This window comes from Nothobranchius furzeri, chromosome 14, assembly GCF_043380555.1.
Source record: "Nothobranchius furzeri strain GRZ-AD chromosome 14, NfurGRZ-RIMD1, whole genome shotgun sequence".
NCBI classification, from domain to species: Eukaryota; Metazoa; Chordata; class Actinopteri; order Cyprinodontiformes; family Nothobranchiidae; genus Nothobranchius; species Nothobranchius furzeri.
Genome location: NC_091754.1, coordinates 46,454,387 through 46,473,288, shown reverse-complemented (window position 1 = coordinate 46,473,288; position 18,902 = coordinate 46,454,387). Strand labels below are relative to the sequence as shown.

General features: G+C 44.0%; 1 protein-coding gene across 1 annotated transcript in view; it reads right to left on the bottom strand.

Moving 5' to 3' along the window:
- Positions 1-1,001, bottom strand: part of LOC107380851 (neural cell adhesion molecule 2) — a 328,429-nt gene extending 327,428 nt beyond the window's left edge. The window contains exon 1 of the mRNA XM_054743024.2: positions 816-1,001. Coding sequence (XP_054598999.1) covers positions 816-867 — 52 coding nt within the window. The 5' untranslated portion in view covers positions 868-1,001. The remainder of the gene's footprint in view (positions 1-815) is intronic.
- Positions 1,002-18,902: the final 17,901 nt, after the last annotated feature.

Below are 18,902 nucleotides of genomic sequence, written 5' to 3'. Positions count from 1 at the left end.
GCCTCCTCCGCATGCAACATGCTGGAGGAGAAGAGCAGAAGCACTCTGCGGCGCTCTACCCCCACCTGCCGTTGTGCGTCAGCACGCCAGGGTCCAGCTCTGCAAAAGAGATCCCCAATAAAATCACAAATGAGATCTGATCTGAAACTCTGACTCGTTTACGTCTCAGAAAGCATTCCCTCCTGCGGGGATTCCGTCCCAACCAACTCATCCTGGAGGAGGTGGGCGCGCGCTTCAGCCAACTTCATCGGGAAGAAGAGCGATGGTCCTTACGCAGAGAGGAGAGAGAGAGAGAGAGAGAGAGAGAGAGAGAGAGAGAGAGAGAGAGAGAGAGATGACCAATTAACAGCTGGAGGGGTAAAGAACCGCAGCTGTGCGCCACGTGTCCGCACAGGTGCACCGAACTGAACCAATTAGAGCTGAACAGACGCAGAATTTGCGTTACAACTTTGAACAGGAGCCGCATCGCTCCCGCGGTCATGCAGCTTGCGGAGATAAGAGTCTCCGATCTGCTGCGAGAAGAAAAGGCGGTGGTCTAAATAAAACACTTCGGGGGCGCTTCCGGTCAACTTGGAGAGAAACAAGAAAAATGCGTTTTTCTGACAGAAAACAGCAAAAGTGCGTCTGCAAAAAGAAGTTAAAGAGGGAAACGAGCTGGTGTTGTATTCTAGGAGAGTATCTCCACACGCCCCCATCAGTGAGGACCGCACAGACGTGCTCCAACTACCAACCACCTCCGCCCCGCTCTCACACACAACTTATCCACAAAGTCACCCTCCGAGCTCCGAGCCCAGCGGCACCGAGCGCCTGCTTACCCCGGCTGATGCCGACGAGCGCCCCGACGAGGAGAGCCAGCTTCAGCAGCATTTCTGTGGCGGGTCTCGCTGCTGCAGGACGGTGATGCTTTTAGGTTGAAGCTGCTGCGGAAAATCGACAAGGACGACACGCATCCGCTGTTCCGGGCTCCGCTGGCGACTGATCTGCCTCTGCGCAGCGCTGCTTCCTCTCCCTTCCCTTCCTATACGCGCGCTCCCGATCCACGCTCCTGCTGCTTAGGACCCCCTCCAGCATCGATTCCTTCAACCCGCTGCTGGGAGCTGCTTGTGGTAAACAGGCAGGATCCTGGGGAATGTGCTGCTGCCGTTCCCAGATAATAAATATGTGAAGAGCTCAGAAATACTAATTAACAGGAGCGGAGCTGAGATTTCTGGGTCCCCATTCAAGAGTGTGTGCCCCCCCCCCCCCCCCCCCAAGTTAAAGCTACATTCCGCAACTTTTACACCTTGATTCAACATTTACATCTTCATTATTCAACATTTTCACAGGCATGCTCGTTATGTGCTTCTAACTGTTAAACAGTGCCTTTTCGCCGTCATTACATAACAAAATGATTAAGATAAATTGGTAAGATTAAAATATTAAAACTTCACCTCGCTGCTCATTGCTGATGGTTTACGAGCTCAAAGACCACTTCATGTGTTTGTTTGTGTACACGAGTTGAAAAATAGCCAATGTGTGACAGAGACCTGACTTTGCAACAATGACATTATGCAGCCAGTCTGGAGGGGGCGATAGAGACCTTACAGAATGGGGCTTTAAATAAAAAATACACCAAAATCTTTATGTTCCAGTTGTTTACATTTGTGTTAAGATTAGTGTAGACCAGAGTTCAACATTCGGTCTTCTAGCTGAATGTTCAGGACCACATGAACACGTGTTTCACATGAAAATGAAACATGTTTCACATTTGATTCTGTAATGAAGTGTTAATTACATTTAATTAAGGACCATAAGACATTAAAAATTCATATTGAGTATGAATTCCATCTTACGGAAACTGGATTATTTAAATCAGAAGATTGGATCTTTTTATTGCAGGGATTTAGATAACACTTTGTAATAACTGAGAGACAAGAGAAGAGAGAGACACCTTCAAACGTTTAAGGAAATTTATTACTAAATAATTTTAAACAATTTAACAAGACTAACTCTCTAATGACGGATGTTCTGTTTGAATGAGGTGTGAGATGGTTGGTGTGTGTGAATGAGTGTCATTCAGAACCCTCGCATCCGGAGAAGCAAAGTCTGAGTGGGAGATGATGTTTTGCTCCTAACTGATCAGAGTTTGAGACTCGTAGTCATGAACACATGAGACACCATTTATGTTGCATCCACATACCCTCAGTGAGACTTTTTAATCCGGATGCCAGGCCCACGACCCTCCTTGATACTGGAGCCGTTGAAGCAGCGTCGACAGTACGACAAACCAGTCTTTGGCTAGTCTCCAGGTAAAAAGCGACAGGTTTTTCTCAGCGTCAAAAAGGGGACCCTCCTTGGGTCAGCGAGTTCAGCTTTCATCCTGAAAGGTACTGTTGCTTGGTTGGTAACAAAACAACTGAATTTTCCCAGCTTGATGGTTCTCAGCTTAAAAAGAGAAGTATAGATGGCCGGTCCATACTTCACTTAACATGCAGTGAACTTCATGGGATCTTGAGAACAAGATCTTGAGAACTGAACTTAAGATGGCGTTGGAACTTTTTTATTAATCTGGATGTTTTTGATTCTGGACGAATCAAAGCTGACAGATGTATTAACACCAAAGAGACTCTGCCACGCTTCAGACTATGAAGGTTCTGATTGGATCAGTACAGCAATGTGTCATGTGATTATTTAGTGAACTAGATTAAGTCATATTACTTATTAAAACATATTAATCATAACATTGTGATTTCACAGATCGGTCACATTGTATGTCTTAGGTGTGTTCTTGCTGTGTCATATTTCTAATTGCATGCTGTAGTTCTTTTATAAAACACAGAACAGTTTTGTTACCTGTTTTCCCGCTACGTTTCTTTTGCGGCTGCAAAGTTCCTCAGGCTGACGGTGGCGTCACTTCCTTCTCCGTTTATCCATTTATCCGCGGGCAGCAGACCCAGAAGACACAATAATCAGCTGGACATAAATGTGGAGTCATTTACGAAATCCCATGCAAACTCTGCAATAAAACATACATAGGAGAAACCGGATGCCAACTCAACACACGAGCAATAGAACATAGAAAGGAGAGTGAGAAAGAGGAAAGTCAAAAACACACAAGAGCAGCAAAAGAAGGAGCAGAAAGTACAATAAAGAAGTCAGTCGTAACAGATCACTGCATAAGAGAAAACCATATAATGGACTGGGACAACACAAGGATCATAAACAACGAACAACAGAAATACAAAAGGTGGATTAAAGAAGCAATCGAGATAAGGAGACGTGGATGTGGGACCATGAACTCGTTGGACCGCGCATAGGACTGCATCGTCGGAGAGGGGAGAGCGGGCAGCAGAGGGCAGAGATAAATGTCTTCTCCATACATTCTCCTGCAATGCCCTGGTCCTGTAGAATGAGCCCTGGCATTTTTACTGTGATTGCCTGTTTTTCTGTAAAATCACAGAAAAAGAGAGCTGCTCGGGTCGAGCAGGCTGCTTCATGCGCATTCACGCTCAGGCATAGCCCGTAGCATTTTCTATCCGTAGCTTTAGCAGCAGAGAGAGAGGCAGTGCCAACTCAGCGACTTTGTCGCTGTTCCTAATGCCTAGTGATGAACCCAGCTACATTTCTGAGGACCCTTGGCTACTTTCTTCTAGATATTTCCTGCAAATTCACAACAAAATAGCCATTTTCCCTCCGAACCGTTCTTTGAATGTTGTTTCAGCTGTCATTAAGAATATAAATATTACAGATACAAAAGATGTTACTGGTGCTTTAGCTCACCTAGTAAGACGTCAGCCTCTCATGTGGAAGACCTGGGTTCTATTCCGAATGTGAACATAGTTTGTTTAGAGTTTCTTTTTTACATTAATGGTATTTTTTTACAGTAAGATGCCCAAATTTTTATTTGAGACTCGCCAAACGGCATTGAATTCGCAGATAATAAAGATGTGGGTTCAACTTTCATTTTGGAACAATTTTTCAAGCAAGGGAAGGGAATGATCTGAACATGCAGGAGGACTGACCCATCTTAAACCTTTGTCGGCTGTGCTGAAGAGAAAGGTACAGAACCAAATTATTTAATTAATTAGCTGCGCGTTCTCCTGTCCTCTGTCCTCCGGGCCACACACACACACACACACACACACACACACACACACACACACACACACACACACACACACACACGGGACTGTCTCAGCTGTTATTTTCGTGAAGGAGTGTGTTGGGTTAAAGTTGAGTAAATGGAGGTCTAACTGGTCCACCACCACTGAGAACTACATCTCCCAGAATGCACCAACAAAATGGCGACTGATTGGTGATAAAAAACACCTATGCAGGGTGGTGGCTCTCAGTCCTTAGTCAAACAGGAACAGCACAGCAAGCTCTAACAATGAGTTGACTCTAAAGACGCCAATGGTTGGTAACTATTGTTTTATTTATGATATGAAGTTGTTTTGGGTGACCTTTGAAGTCATGCTTTAATTTAATTGTTTACACTGTTAGTGTGGGAAGATTTAGTTTAGAAGTTCTTTGTTTATTGTATTTTATATAAATGATGTGACATCTAACACTTATCTCTGTTCTTTGAAGGTTATCAACCTAATGTTCACTGAACTGACATAATAAAAATTGTTGGAATGTGATGGAGTTGTCCCAAAGTGTCCCTTTAGAGTGAAACTAGTGTGGAGCTTGACAGTTGATAACCACAGAGCACCCTGGAAAAGGAGATAAAGGGCTTCAAACCAGAAAAGCTGTGGACGCAAGAGAAAATAAAGATGGCAGAAGAGGTCTTGGGGAAGACGGTCAAACTGCTGAAGCAGGAGAGGACCAGCGCTAAAAGCAGCTTCACCAGACTAGCCAACTATATTTCAAGAGGAGCAGACATCATGCTGAAAACCGAATTAGAAGAGGAATTTGGAAAACTTTCAGACCGGTTCAGGTCAGTTCTTGACTCTAATGATGACTACAGGATTGGACTGGAGGCTGATGTCAAGGCAGTGGATGAAGAAGCAGAACTTGATAAGCAGCAACAGACCGACATTCAAATGACTTTAAAAGATGCAGAGAATAAAATGAAGGAGGTTACTGCCGCTGTACAAGCTAACCTGTGGGGAAGATATGGAGAAAGGGAGCTTAAAACATCAATCCATGAAGCAGAGGAAGTAGTTGATGAAGCTGAAAATATGCAAGTCAAAAGTGACAATTTGGAGGGCTATGAGGTTCACCTCACTTTATTAGGTGAGAAGGTTAGTGCAGTCATCTCAACTATGTCTGTGTGGGAGAGGTGGATTCCTGACTCATCTAGAGATGAAATGAATGGGAGACTGAAAGGACTGAGAGCAGCCCACTGCAGGCTAAAAATGAGAAAAGCTGAATTTGCCATATTAAGGAGGCTAGCTGATCAAGGCACGAACGGTAAACCTATCCAACCATTACCACCTGTTGTGAAGATAAAACCAACTACCCTTCCTGTCTTCCAGGGAAATATGAGAGAGTTCTACAGGTGGAAAAAAGACTGGGAGAGCCTGCAAAGGCAGGGAGAGCCCACTGGCTCACCTGAGGTGCTCAAGATTCAGCTCCTGGAGAGTGTAAGTGAGACCATCGTGAAGGAGCTGAGACTGTCAACTTATACAACTGCAGATGATATGTTCAGAGTCCTGGAAAATAGATACGGCAACAAGTCTACCATTACAGTTGAAATCCTTGAAGAATTAGACAAAATGCCGCAGGTGAAGGGGAACCAGCCGAGGAGAGTCATTGACCTGATTCAATCTGTAGAGAAAGCCCTGGCAGATTTGACAGAGCTGGGGAACATTGGAGCCATAAAAAATCCGTTAGTCATTAAGTCCATTGAAAGCAAGTTACCTGACTTCATAAAAAGAGACTGGCTAACATTTCTAGTTAACCCTAAAAACAATGTCACAGCAGATACTCACTTTGACACGCTCTTGAAGTTCCTGAAGAACCAAGAAGAGATATTGGAAAGACTTGAACAACTGAGAAGTGTGGATAAGGTGGACAAGTCTGAGAAAAGGCATGAAAGAAGGTCTACATCAGCCAGAGCTACAACAAAAGAAGTTGACAAGGGTTGTGGTGTCTGTGGTGATTATGGGCACAGCAACAAAATATTCTTCTGCAAGAAATTTAAAGCTTTGAAGCTATCTGAAAAGAAGTCTGTTTTGAAGAAGCTGGGAGCATGCAATAAATGCTTAGTATACCATGATGATGACAGATACTGCAAAGACAATTTCCTATGCAAAAACACGTACTGTAAAAGGGGAGAAACTGGGCCAGACCACCATTATTTCCTGTGTCCAAAAGCTGAAACCAAAGGACAAGGGGGCACAGTTGGAAAATATGGAGGAAAAGGAAAGTTCACAGAAGAACAGGAAGATTTCTTATCACTACTTTCCCCTGAACTAGCAGATCAGTGCAGAAAGGCATTCACAAACAAATCTTCAGTTACACTCAAAGCTGCAGGCCAGTCTGAATTACTGAAGAGGAATGAGCTGGTTGAACTTCCGGTGATTATGATGCTGATGCAAGTAACGGCCAATGCAGGTCAGAAGATAGGCACCCTCATTGACCTAGCATCAGACACCAATTACATAACTCACAGAGCTGCGGAAAGATTGGGCCTCAGGGGTGAAGAAATAACCCTGGTTGTACATGGAGTTGGTGGAATGACCATGGACGTTATAACAAAAAGGTACCTCCTAAAAGTCAGAGTCAAAACTCAAAAGGGGACTGAAAGAGCACATCAACTAGTCTGCTATGGCTTGGATGAAATTGCAAAAGTTTATCAAGCAATTCAGCCTGAAAAGTTGAAAAGATTCTTCCCAGACGTCCAGCTCGAAGATCTGAAAAGACCAGCGGAAGTTGAGCTTCTCATAAGCCATCGAGAGGGAAGACTTGCACCCCAAAGAGTTAGAGTCATTGGAGACCTTGTTTTGTGGGAAGGCCCATTGGGAAAAACAGTGGGCGGAGCTCATCCTGATTTGTTTGAAGAAGTAGAGGTGACAGCATATGAATCAAGTGCCCACTTTGCTCGCTCTTTGCGAACTGCTGCTGTCAAATATCAAGAAATTACAGTTCCAGCAACCAAGCCAGCTTGGCAATTGCAGGCAGATGCGTCTCTGTCCAGATTTACATCTACCAGTAACCGTGAGTTCCTTGAGTGGTGGCACTGGGACAGCATCGGAGCCGCATGCGAGCCAAGATGTGGAGGTTGTCGATGCGGAAATTGTTCGCCAGGAGGAAGAGACATGACCTTGGCTGAGGAGAAAGAGTATGAGATCATTAAAGGAGGGCTCACATACATGGAGAAAGATGCTCACACACCATCTCCACATTGGGATGCAAAGTATCCTTGGACTGAAGATCCCGCCTCCCTCCCTAACAACAAAAGGGCAATTCAGGCTTGTTTCTTAAGGATGGAAAAGCAGCTGAGCAAAGAGCCAGAATGGAAAATCGCTTATGCAACCCAAATCCATGACATGGTCGAAAGAGGTGCAGCTATGAAACTCACCAGTGAAGTCCTGGACAAGTGGACAGGTCCAGTGTGGTATGTTAGTCACCTGGTGGCGCTAAATCCTCATTCGGTGACAACACCAGTCCGCATTGTATGGAATAGCAGCCAGAAATACAAAGGTGTGAGCATGAACGATCTTCTCTTGAAGGGACCAGATGTCCTTAACCCCTTAAGAGCTGTCCTGTTAAGATTCAGAGAAGGGGTACATGCAGCTCTGGGAGATATAAAGAAAATGTATAACTCTGTCTGGTTGGAGGAGCGAGAAATGCATCTACACAGATTCCTGTGGAGAGACAATCCTACAGAGGAGATCTGTGAATATGCAATCACCAGAGTCAACGTCGGCGACAAACCTGCAGGTTGTATTGCGCAGTTGGCTATGACGGAGACCACAAGTCTACCTAACTTCGCTCACTTGAAGGATGAACGAAGAGTTATTGAAGAGGACAGTTATGTGGATGACCTCTTGACCTCCCACAATGATTTGCACAGGCTTGACAAAATTACAGCAAAAGTTGAAGAGATTTTAAAAGGTGGGGGTTTCTTCCTTAAACCCTGGGTCCGGTCAGGGCAAAGTGGGAGGAAAGGAACTGAAGCAGATGTACTAAACCAGGATCAAAGGAAAACCTTAATTCTTCCAAACCAGATGAAAGAGGGAATAAACAAAGCCCTGGGCATCGGCTATCAAGTAGATGAGGACAAACTCTACATGCTGACTGCAGTAAACTTTTCTAAAAGGAAGAAGAAGATGCGAGTTGGAAAAAATCTTCTTGAAGAGGAGGTGAGAACACAAACTCCTAACCAGTTGACAAGAAGAGTTCTCCTAAGCCAAGTTGCTGCACTATATGACCCAATTGGCCTAGTTGCACCAGTCAAGCAGAAAGGAGCGATCCTTGTTCGTAAAGCGTTCCAAGAAGGAGGGGGTGGCAAGTTGACCCAAGAAACCTGGGACCGACCTCTCTCAGAAAGTCTCGGAGAAGAAGCCATACAGCTTTTTGAGAACTATGCACAGCTTGGTCACGTAAAATTCCACAGAAGCCTCACACCATCTGACCGGAAAGGAAAACCTTGGGGTATCACATTCTCTGATGGAAGTGATAAATCCTATGGAGCTGTGATGTACTTAAGATGGGAGACAAATCAAGGCATTGAAGTCAGGTTTGTGGAAGCCAAAGCCAAGCTGACACCCTTAAATCAGAAAGGAGATGCCGTTAAGGCAGAAATGTGTGGCGCAGTCTTTGCAGCCAGGATCAGGAAGTATGTGGAGAAGCATGCTCGAATGAAGATTGAGAGGTGGTTCCACTTACTGGACAGTCAGACAGTCCTTGGAGCTATCCAACGAGACAACTATGGATACCAAACATTCTTTGCAAATAGAGTGGGTGAGATCCAGAAGGCCGGGCTAGTGCAAGACTGGTGGTGGATCCGTGGAGATCTAAACATAGCTGATATCTTAACCAGAGGAGGCGCTCCTGACGATTTGAAGGAAAATTCCACATGGCAAAATGGACCAGAGTTCTTGAAGTGGCCAGTGGATGAGTGGCCTATTCAATCGGCTGGAGAAGTGGCAGCCCAGGCCAGAGAAAGGGTGAATAAAATGCAAAGAAAAACATTTTCAGCTACATTGACAAGAGGTCAAGCCAAGACGAATCAGGAAAAAGATTTGTGTAAAGAAAAAACATCCACTCCACCAAAAAGGTTTCCCACTGGCTGGGTTAAACGTCTTGTGGACATAAAACGATTCAGTAGTCTAACCAAACTGAAGAGAGTTATTGCCTGGATCCGTCGAGTTGCTGAGCAGTGGCTAAAGAGGACCTCAAACCCAGAACAGAAAAAATGGATTGCAACAACACCTAAGCAGGCTGGATTGAAAAACACAGAACTTCAGGATGCATGTGATGACATCTTTCTCTCGGCTCAAGTAGGTGTAACATTTCCAGACACAACTCTCAGCAGATTGGCAGTATACAAAGATGAGAACACTGGACTGCTACTTTGTGGAGGTAGAATCCAGGTGTTCAATGAAGAGAAGACTGCTGTACCTGTTTTGCCATATGAATCCTGGGTGTCTACTCTGTTGGCACGAGAATCTCATGAAGCCAACCATGAGGGGGTAGCAGGAACCCTTCTCCGGATGAGGAAGACAGCTTGGATAATTAAAGGCCGGAGAATCGCTAAGAGGGTGGTTGACAGCTGTGTACGCTGCAGGAAGAACAGAGCAAGGCTGTGTCAACAAATAATGGCAAACTTGCCTCCGGAGAGAACAAACCCAGCTGCTCCTTTTGAATTCACTACCGTGGACCTGTTTGGCCCATATGAGGTCAAAGATGAAGTCAAGAAAAGAACTAAAATCAAAGTATGGGGAATCATCTTCTGTTGCATGGCCTCCCGTGCCATACACACAGACGTGGCAAGTGACCAGTCATCCGAAGGTTTCCTGCTGGCCTACCAAAGGTTCACTTCACTGAGAGGGCACCCCAGGAAGATCTGGTCAGACCCTGGCACTAACTTTGTAGGAGCCAAGCCTGCTCTCGAAAAGCTGTACAACTTCCTTGACCAACTGAACAAGTCTGAAGTTGAAGACCTAGCTGCCAAACATGGGACAGAATGGGTTTGGAAGATCCATCCTGCAGACTCTCCCCATAGAAATGGTGCAGCAGAAGCTACTGTAAAAATAGTGAAGCGGGCCCTGAGCAATCTTGGAGGAGAGGGCATCTTCACCTGGGGTGAATTCCAAACCTTTCTTTACATGGCAGCCAACCTTGCAAACGAAAGACCTATTGATGCCAAAACTCAAAGCAGGGAAGATTGTGTGGGATATGTCACCCCAAATTCTCTGCTTCTAGGGCATGCAAACCCGAAGGGAGACCCTGGAGACTTCCAGTTTGATGGTTACCCATACAAAAGACTAAAAAGTATTCAAACAGAGGTCAGTAAATTCTGGAAAAAGTGGAGCCAATTGGCTGGACCAAATCTTTTTGTACGGAATAAATGGCACACCAAAGAGCGAAATGTCGCTGTTGGAGATGTGGTCTGGTTGGCTGATCAAAATGCCTTGAGAGGACAATACAAGCTGGCCAGAGTTGTTAGTGTCAACACTGACAGGAAAGGCATTGTAAGAGACGTGCTTGTGAGGACCTTTCCTAGCTATCCGGTTCCCACCAGAAAGGCAGTTGGAAAGAAGGCGGTTGCAGAATCCATTAGACTGAAACAAAAAATCCCAACCACTATCCTTCATAGGGATGTTAGACGCCTTGTCATTCTAATTCCTGTTGAAGAACAAAACAACAAAGTACTTGTGTGATCTCATTGGGTTTGGAAAACCATGAGCTCAAGTGGGAGGTGTTGGGTTAAAGTTGAGTAAATGGAGGTCTAACTGGTCCACCACCACTGAGAACTACATCTCCCAGAATGCACCAACAAAATGGCGACTGATTGGTGATAAAAAACACCTATGCAGGGTGGTGGCTCTCAGTCCTTAGTCAAACAGGAACAGCACAGCAAGCTCTAACAATGAGTTGACTCTAAAGACGCCAATGGTTGGTAACTATTGTTTTATTTATGATATGAAGTTGTTTTGGGTGACCTTTGAAGTCATGCTTTAATTTAATTGTTTACACTGTTAGTGTGGGAAGATTTAGTTTAGAAGTTCTTTGTTTATTGTATTTTATATAAATGATGTGACATCTAACACTTATCTCTGTTCTTTGAAGGTTATCAACCTAATGTTCACTGAACTGACATAATAAAAATTGTTGGAATGTGATGGAGTTGTCCCAAAGTGTCCCTTTAGAGTGAAACTAGTGTGGAGCTTGACAGAGTGTGCACGTGCAGCATGCACGCCTCGTGCACAAGCCTAGTATTGAAGCTGCCGTTACGCTTTTGGCCTGAGGGGGCAATTGCGAGCACGAAAATTCAAAACTCTGTAAAGTCCCTTTAATAAAAGAAAAAAAGTCTCTTCATCTTCTGTCTTCATTGCTGGAAAGCAAGGGCGTAGGAACGAGTTTAATATTGGGGGGGACACATTTTGGACATCTAACAAATCTGTTGTAGGTCAATATATACCGTAGGTCAACTTCACTGGAAAAAATACATTAAATGATTATTTCTGATTCTAATGTGTCACTGAGTGTTTGATGCAGGCTGAACATGAACATAATCTCCTGCCGCTATCTCCTGCATTAGCTTCTGATAGAAAATCTGATAGATGGTGAAACTCTAGGATTAGAAAAGTCTGACGGATGTGACTCAGGGTGTAAGGCAAAGCCCAGAAAGACAAGAAAATAACTTTTATAGCCCAGTTCACTAACATTCTGTTTTGTTTTGTTTTTTTTTTTGATCGGGGACCCATGAGCCAGCCAGAAGGGGAGGAGACTTAGGCTCCTTTTGACACTGTAGACCACAACGTTCTACTAAACAGGTTAAAGGCCCTGGCTGGGATTTCAGGTTCTGCTCTAGACTGGCTCTCTTCTTATCTCACCAACAGAACATTCACAGTGAAGTCCGAAGCCTTCTCTTCAGACACTGCCTCTCTAACATGCGGGGTCCCACAAGGTTCAGTTCTAGGGCCTCTTTCCCAGACATCTCCTACCACATCTACGCTGATGATATTCAGCTCTATATGTCCTTTATGCCACACCAGTTGGACAGGCTGGCCACACTTGTACTCTGCCTGACCCAGATCAGTAACTGGCTGTCCAGCAACTTTCTTGTCCTGAATGCTAACAAGACAGAGACCCTGATCGCTGCACCCCCGGAACTTCAGCCAAAAATCGAGCAAGAAATTGCCTCTTTTTGCCCATCAGCCAAGGCCAACATTAGGAACCTAGGAGTTATTTTTGATCCAGCTTTAAGTTTAGACTCACACGTCAAAACCATCTCCCACTCTTGTTTCTTTCAACTGAGAAACATTTCAAAAGTCCGTAAACTGGTTTCTACTGCAGATCTGGAAAAAATCATCCATGCCTTTGTGTCATCACGCTTAGACTACTGTAATGCTCTTTTTACTGGTCTCAGCAAAACCTCCCTCTCACGCCTTCAAGCCATCCAAAATGCAGCAGCCAGACTCCTAACCAAATCCAGCAGACGAGCTCACATCACCCCAGTTTTACAGTCCCTCCACTGGCTCCCGGTAGAATATAGAATACAGTTTAAAGTTTTAGTCCTGACCTATAGAGCTCTTAACAACCAGGCTCCAAGCTACCTATCTGAGCTTTTATCCCCACACACCACCTCTCGGAACCTTAGATCCACATCTGAAAACCTCCTGGCTGTTCCTCGAACCAGACTGAAAACCAAAGGGGACAGGGCCTTTCAGACTATTGCACCCAGACTTTGGAACAGTCTACCTTCTAATCTCCATCTCTCTAACACTGTAGAGGTCTTTAAAAATCGTCTAAAAACTCACCTTTTCATCCAGGCGTTACCTCCCTAAATGTTTCAGAATGATGGCTTTGTTCGGGTTCACACCTTCACTTTGTTTATACTCATGATTTAATTTTCTACTTTATCACTGCTATTGTTTTTCTGATGTTTGTATTGGTTAGAGGTATTTGCCCTGATCTTTATCATGTTGTACAGCGCTTTGTGATTTATGTCTGTGAAAGGCGCTATATAAATAAACTTTTACTTACTTACTTACTTACTTTTACTTACTTACTCCCCATTAGCCGGATCCAGGTGATTACCGGCCAACGTGGACGTTTTAATTATAAAAAAGCTGTTTATGTGTCAGTAGTGTTTTATTTTTATTTAATAATATGAATGTAGGATATATTTTAATAATATGAATGTAGGATATATTTTAATAATATGAATGTAGGATATATTTTAATAATTTGAATGTAGGATATATTATCTTATTCCTATGGGTAGAGATGTGTAAACAGATTTAATACAAGACTAAAGCTGTGAATATTCAGTCTGAATTGATCTGACTCTCATCAGAATATTTTAAACTACATCAGCCAACAATGCTGACCAACAATCAGAAAAATCTGTTTGTTTCTGACAGAATGAAAAAAGAAATAATTCACTTACAACAACAGCTGGAACTACGTTAATTTTCTGATGGACAGAAGAAAAAACAGTGGCCAAAATTGCAGTCTGAATGCACCAGAAAGCAGAGTTTAACACTTATTTTTCTAATATTTCTAAGGGAGTGTATACAGAATGTAATTTATTCTTAAACCGTACTGCCCAGCCCTACTTGTAATGGGATTACATATATTTAACTGTGTTCACTTATTATTACATTCAAATCTTCCTCTCATCAGCAACCTAAAGCCATCTCATTCTTCACTGTAGCACCTACCTGCACCTCAGCAGGTCTGGTGCTCCCTGTCTCACCCTCAGCAGGTCTGGTGCTCCCTGTCTTAATCTCAGCAGGTCTGGCGCTCCCTGTCTCACCCTCAGCAGGTCTGGTGCTCCCTGTCTCACCCTCAGCAGGTCTGGCTCTCCCTGTCTCACTCTCAGCAGGTCTGGCTCTCCCTGTCTCACCCTCAGCAGGTCTGGTGCTCCCTGTCTCACCCTCAGCAGGTCTGGCTCTCCCTGTCTCACCCTCAGCAGGTCTGGCTCTCCCTGTCTCACCCTCAACTGGTTCCTGCTGAACTTCATCTGATCTCTAATATAAAAACAGTGGACAGGAATAAGGAGTAAAAATACTGTTGGAGGACAAGTGCAACATTAAAATCATGGTGGTTATAGTATTATTTAGTCGTGCTCACTTGTTATCATGCTCAAATCTTCCTCTCATCATCAACCATCTAAAATCTCACTCCACTGTAGCACCTACCTGCAGCTCAGCAGGTCTGGCTCTCCCTGTCTCACCCTCAGCAGGTCTGGCGCTGCCTGTCTCACCCTCAGCAGGTCTGGCGCTCCCTGTCTCACCCTCAGCAGGTCTGGTGCTCCCTGTCTCACCTTCAGCAGGTCTGGTGCTCCCTGTCTCACCCTCAGCAGGTCTGGCGCTGCCTGTCTCACCTTCTTCTTCATTTCCTGCTGAGCTTCCTCTGGTCTCTTATATGAAAAAAGTGACATGAGAATAAGGTTTAAAAATGAAATGTGATGAGAATGTCACAAACAAGCAACAATCACACTTACAAACTCCATTTCTATGTGGAGATTCTACTTTTTTATTTATTTCGTGTCAAATGGTTTTTGTCTGTTTCTGTAAAATTCGCCATTTTTTGTTGACTAGTAGTGTTGTTTAATGTTTAATGCTAACTAGCAAGATGTTTACGCTAGTCAGCCAGTTTAGCGTTTGACCAGAAATACAATTATACTCTTGGACTAAATTATTACCAACTCACAATTCCTTTCTTTCTTTTTTTTGCCCATGAGAAGAACTCGCTGAGCTGCTGTTGTCTGTCTCTGACACCTGTGTCTGCCCCGGCTCTGACTCCTGCTTCTCTCAGCCAGCCTGTCTAAACTCCCTGAGGGGAGGGGCTGTGTCGGAGAGAAGTCCGCGGTGTCTTTCAAAATAAAAGCTCGCGAGTCAAATATTTCAAAATCAATCTTTTTCTTCTCCATGTTATTGGGGGGGACAAATGCGCGTTTGTCAAATATTGGAGGGGACACGTCCCACCCGTCCCCCCGGTTCCTACGCCCTTGCTGGAAAGTAAATAGTTTAGAAGTGAATGCATGACCTTGAGGCGGTTTCATGCACTCTGGCGCTGTGTCAAAGGGAACTGTGGAAAAGGTTAAATAACCTTGGAGGAATAGCTCCTTCATCACGTTACAATTCCAAATGTAAATTTCAAGAACATTTTATAGTATATTTGTTTTATACTTTTGTCCAAAGTGATGGAAAAACTTACCTAACATGTTTTTTGGTATGTTGGAAAAAAACCAGAGAATCCAGAAAATATGAACACATGTGGAGAACATGCTAACTCCGCACATGCATGTGGAGAACATGCTAACTCCGCACATGAGGAGAACATGCTAATTCCACACATGCATGAGGAGAACATGCTAAGTCCACACATGCATGAGGAGAACATGCAAACTCCACACATACATGTGGAGAACATGCTAACTCCACACATGCATGTGGAGAACATGCAAACTCCACACATTCATGTGGAGAACATGCTAACTCCACACATGCATGTGGAGAACAGGCTAACTCCGCATATGCATGTGGAGAACATGCTAACTCCGCACATGCATGAGGAGAACATGCTAATTCCACACATGCATGAGGAGAACATGCTAAGTCTACACATGCATGAGGAGAACATGCAAACTCCACACATGCATGAGGAGAACATGCTAAATCTGCGCATGTATGAGGAGAACATGCTAACTCCACACATGCATGAGGAGAACACGCTAAACTCCGCACATTCATGAAGAGAACATGCAAACTCCACACATGCATGAGGAGAACATGTTAACTCCATACATGCATGAGAAGAATATGCTAACTCCACACATGCATGACGAGAACATGCTAACTCCACGAACGCATGCATGAGAGGTGAGATTGTGAAACACCAAGTTAAAAAGGTGCATTTGACATCAGCAGTTCAGACAGGTGGTGCAGGGCAAGGCCATTTTGACTTTTAAAAACAATTAACCACATTTTAAATAAATTCAGCACCTGACTGGGTTAAGACCAATGAAATATGGTCATGCTTCTGAGTACTAGTTAAAAAATATGCAGCAGCATTCTTGACCAGCTGCAGGAGTTAAATCAAGGACTGGTTGATGATCATGTACAGGGCGTTATAGTGACCCAGTCTGGTTGTCGCAAAGGCGTAGATCCAGATTCAGTTTGATGTCTGTTATGATAAGGATGTTTTCATCTTCACTAGTTGTCTCAAAAGGAGAAAAGTAGCTCTCACTACTGAACGTATGTGTTTACCAAAACTAAAGCTGGATTAGAGACAGTAGGCCTAAGAGACTGGGTTAACGGCCCCAACTCCAAACAGTCCCTACCACTTACGTTGCTAGGCCCAGTTTGTAAAACCTCTGCTTTGGTTTCAGTAAAATGTAGAAAGTTTGCAGACACCCAAGGCGTAACCTCAGCTAGGCACTCCAACAGTTTTGCTGCACAGACATTTTCCTCATGGCTAAGGGATAAATAGATTTGGCTATCATCCACATAGAGGTGAAAAGGGACCCCAAACCGTAGAAAACTGGAACCCAGAGGAAGCAGGTACAGGGTAAACAAAAGAGGCCCGAGAATGGACCTCTGAGGAACACCACTTGACCAGGGAGCTGCGTAGGACACTTAGTCAACAGCTTTAACACAAAAGTCCAATCAGACAAGTGGGATTAAAATCATTCCAGAGCCACTTCCTGGTTACCAACAGTATTCTCAAGGTGGAATAAAGAAAGCCATGGTCCACTGTCTCAAAAGCTACAGTCAAGTCCAGAAGCACTAAGACCACAGTGGGGCTGGAGTCAGTAAAATGTCATTTGCCACCCTCAACAGGGCCAACTCAGTACTGTGGCCCTTTTTTGAAGCCAGACTGAAAAACCTCAAGAATACCTGTCAAGTTCCTCTTTAAGGCGACACAATCCCCACTTGACAGGGATCATCTGCTGGAGAAATATACGCAGGATTCCACTCAGGACTTCATGGCTTCACTTTTTATTTTCCTTTATTTCTTTCCATTTCATATTATCCGAGACGAAAATAGGGGATGACGAAGCACGAAGCAAGGCAAAGCCTACGAGTAGGTGAAAAACCTTAAACAAAAACAGTGTGTGTGCTAAGAAACAGTGTAATTGTGTAAAATTTCATTATCTCTATAAAACTACCATTCATAAAATAGATAAATGCGTGATTTCAACATGATATATTTTTTTGAGCTAACATTTATAAAATAAATACATGATTAATTCATTCAGACCCAAACTCACTTAAATTCATCACTTCAGCTATTTATGTTTCAATTTTACATCACAACATTAAATAATGAGCAGATTTGAAGTAACTTATTAACAATCAAACACCAAGCTGATTTCTAAACACCCGCACAATGCCATCTTGTCTAGGAATGCTTTGAACCAATCGAAAACTGTTTTTCCAGGAGTTTGGAAATTGGTCAAAAGTTTGATGGATCAATCGGATCAAGACCAGACTTCATAATTATGAGCTGGACAACATGTTTAAAGCTCCCCAGCACCAGCCCATTTACCAAAAGTAGCATGGTGAGACATTCATTCATTCATTCGTTCGTTCGTTCGTTCGTTCGTTCGTTCGTTCGTTCATTCGTTCGTTCATTCATAGGGTACCTGACTATCAGAGGTCTCTTCACCTCCACATCTTTTAGACGGACCTGTCAGGATGAACCTGAGCTGGAAAATCCGCAAGTAAGCGCGTTAGAAATGCAGTCGTCAGGAGCTTCCTGCTGAGTGAACTAAATCTGTCCTGTTGCCGTAAATGAGACTCTAAATCACGCGCGAGCTGTTTGGGGTTATTAAAGTTTAGATTTGACTCTGGGGTGGGCAGATTTAGCTCCTGGTTGCTACAAACAGAAGGAGTTTGTTTTTCAGAAGATTGACAGAAAAACCCAAAGATGTTATTCTAAACTCCCTCTCTGAGTCTGTGAGGAGACATCTGACCGTGTTGCTGAAGGGACTCCAGCCTCGGTGGCCTCTCTGGATTTTATTTTAGGATAATGACGGCTCCTTTTCTGCTCCATCATTTGACCCAAATAGCGGTTAGATGGAACAGTCATGTGTCAAAAGGCCTCATTGGCAAACTCCCCAAAGTTTCCTGACAGACTGATGCAACGAGGGTAAATGTGGCAGATGAGCTGCCTCTGAGGCATCTGCAGGTGAGTCTCTGGCTCTTGTAGCACACAAAACAGCGTCTAATGTAGGAAAGTTGGAGAAAAGAGAAACAAGCAGAGCAGCGATGGTGAAGAGGCAGATCAGAAAGTCGACATTTCATCTAAACATGAACAGGAAGTGACAGCTAGTTCTGGTAAGGTTAGTCACTCTGGACATAAACAACAGACTGCTCTTGGCCTCTGCTGGTTGGAGACTGAAAATATCACCATAATTAACAGAGTTCAGCTGAAACCAGCTGTTCTGTCAGAGAAAACGAACCTGACGCTCCAGACCGGGTACAGACAGCAACATCAGCGGCCTCATTTATCAAGCTTGCTTACGCACAAAACGGGGTCGGAAAACTGCGTAAGCAACTTTCCACACAAATTTTGGGATTTATGAAAGAAAACTTAGCGGAAAAATGTGCAACTTTAAGTTGACTAAGGACCTGGGTTACGCACATGCTGGACATGAGAGAGCACCTGCAGTGCTGCTGCTGCTGAGAAGATACAATTGTGAAAGCCTGCAGCATTATCACTTGTACTGCTTCGTTTTCACACAGAACAAGACCACACACACACATATGTGCACGCACACACATGCACGC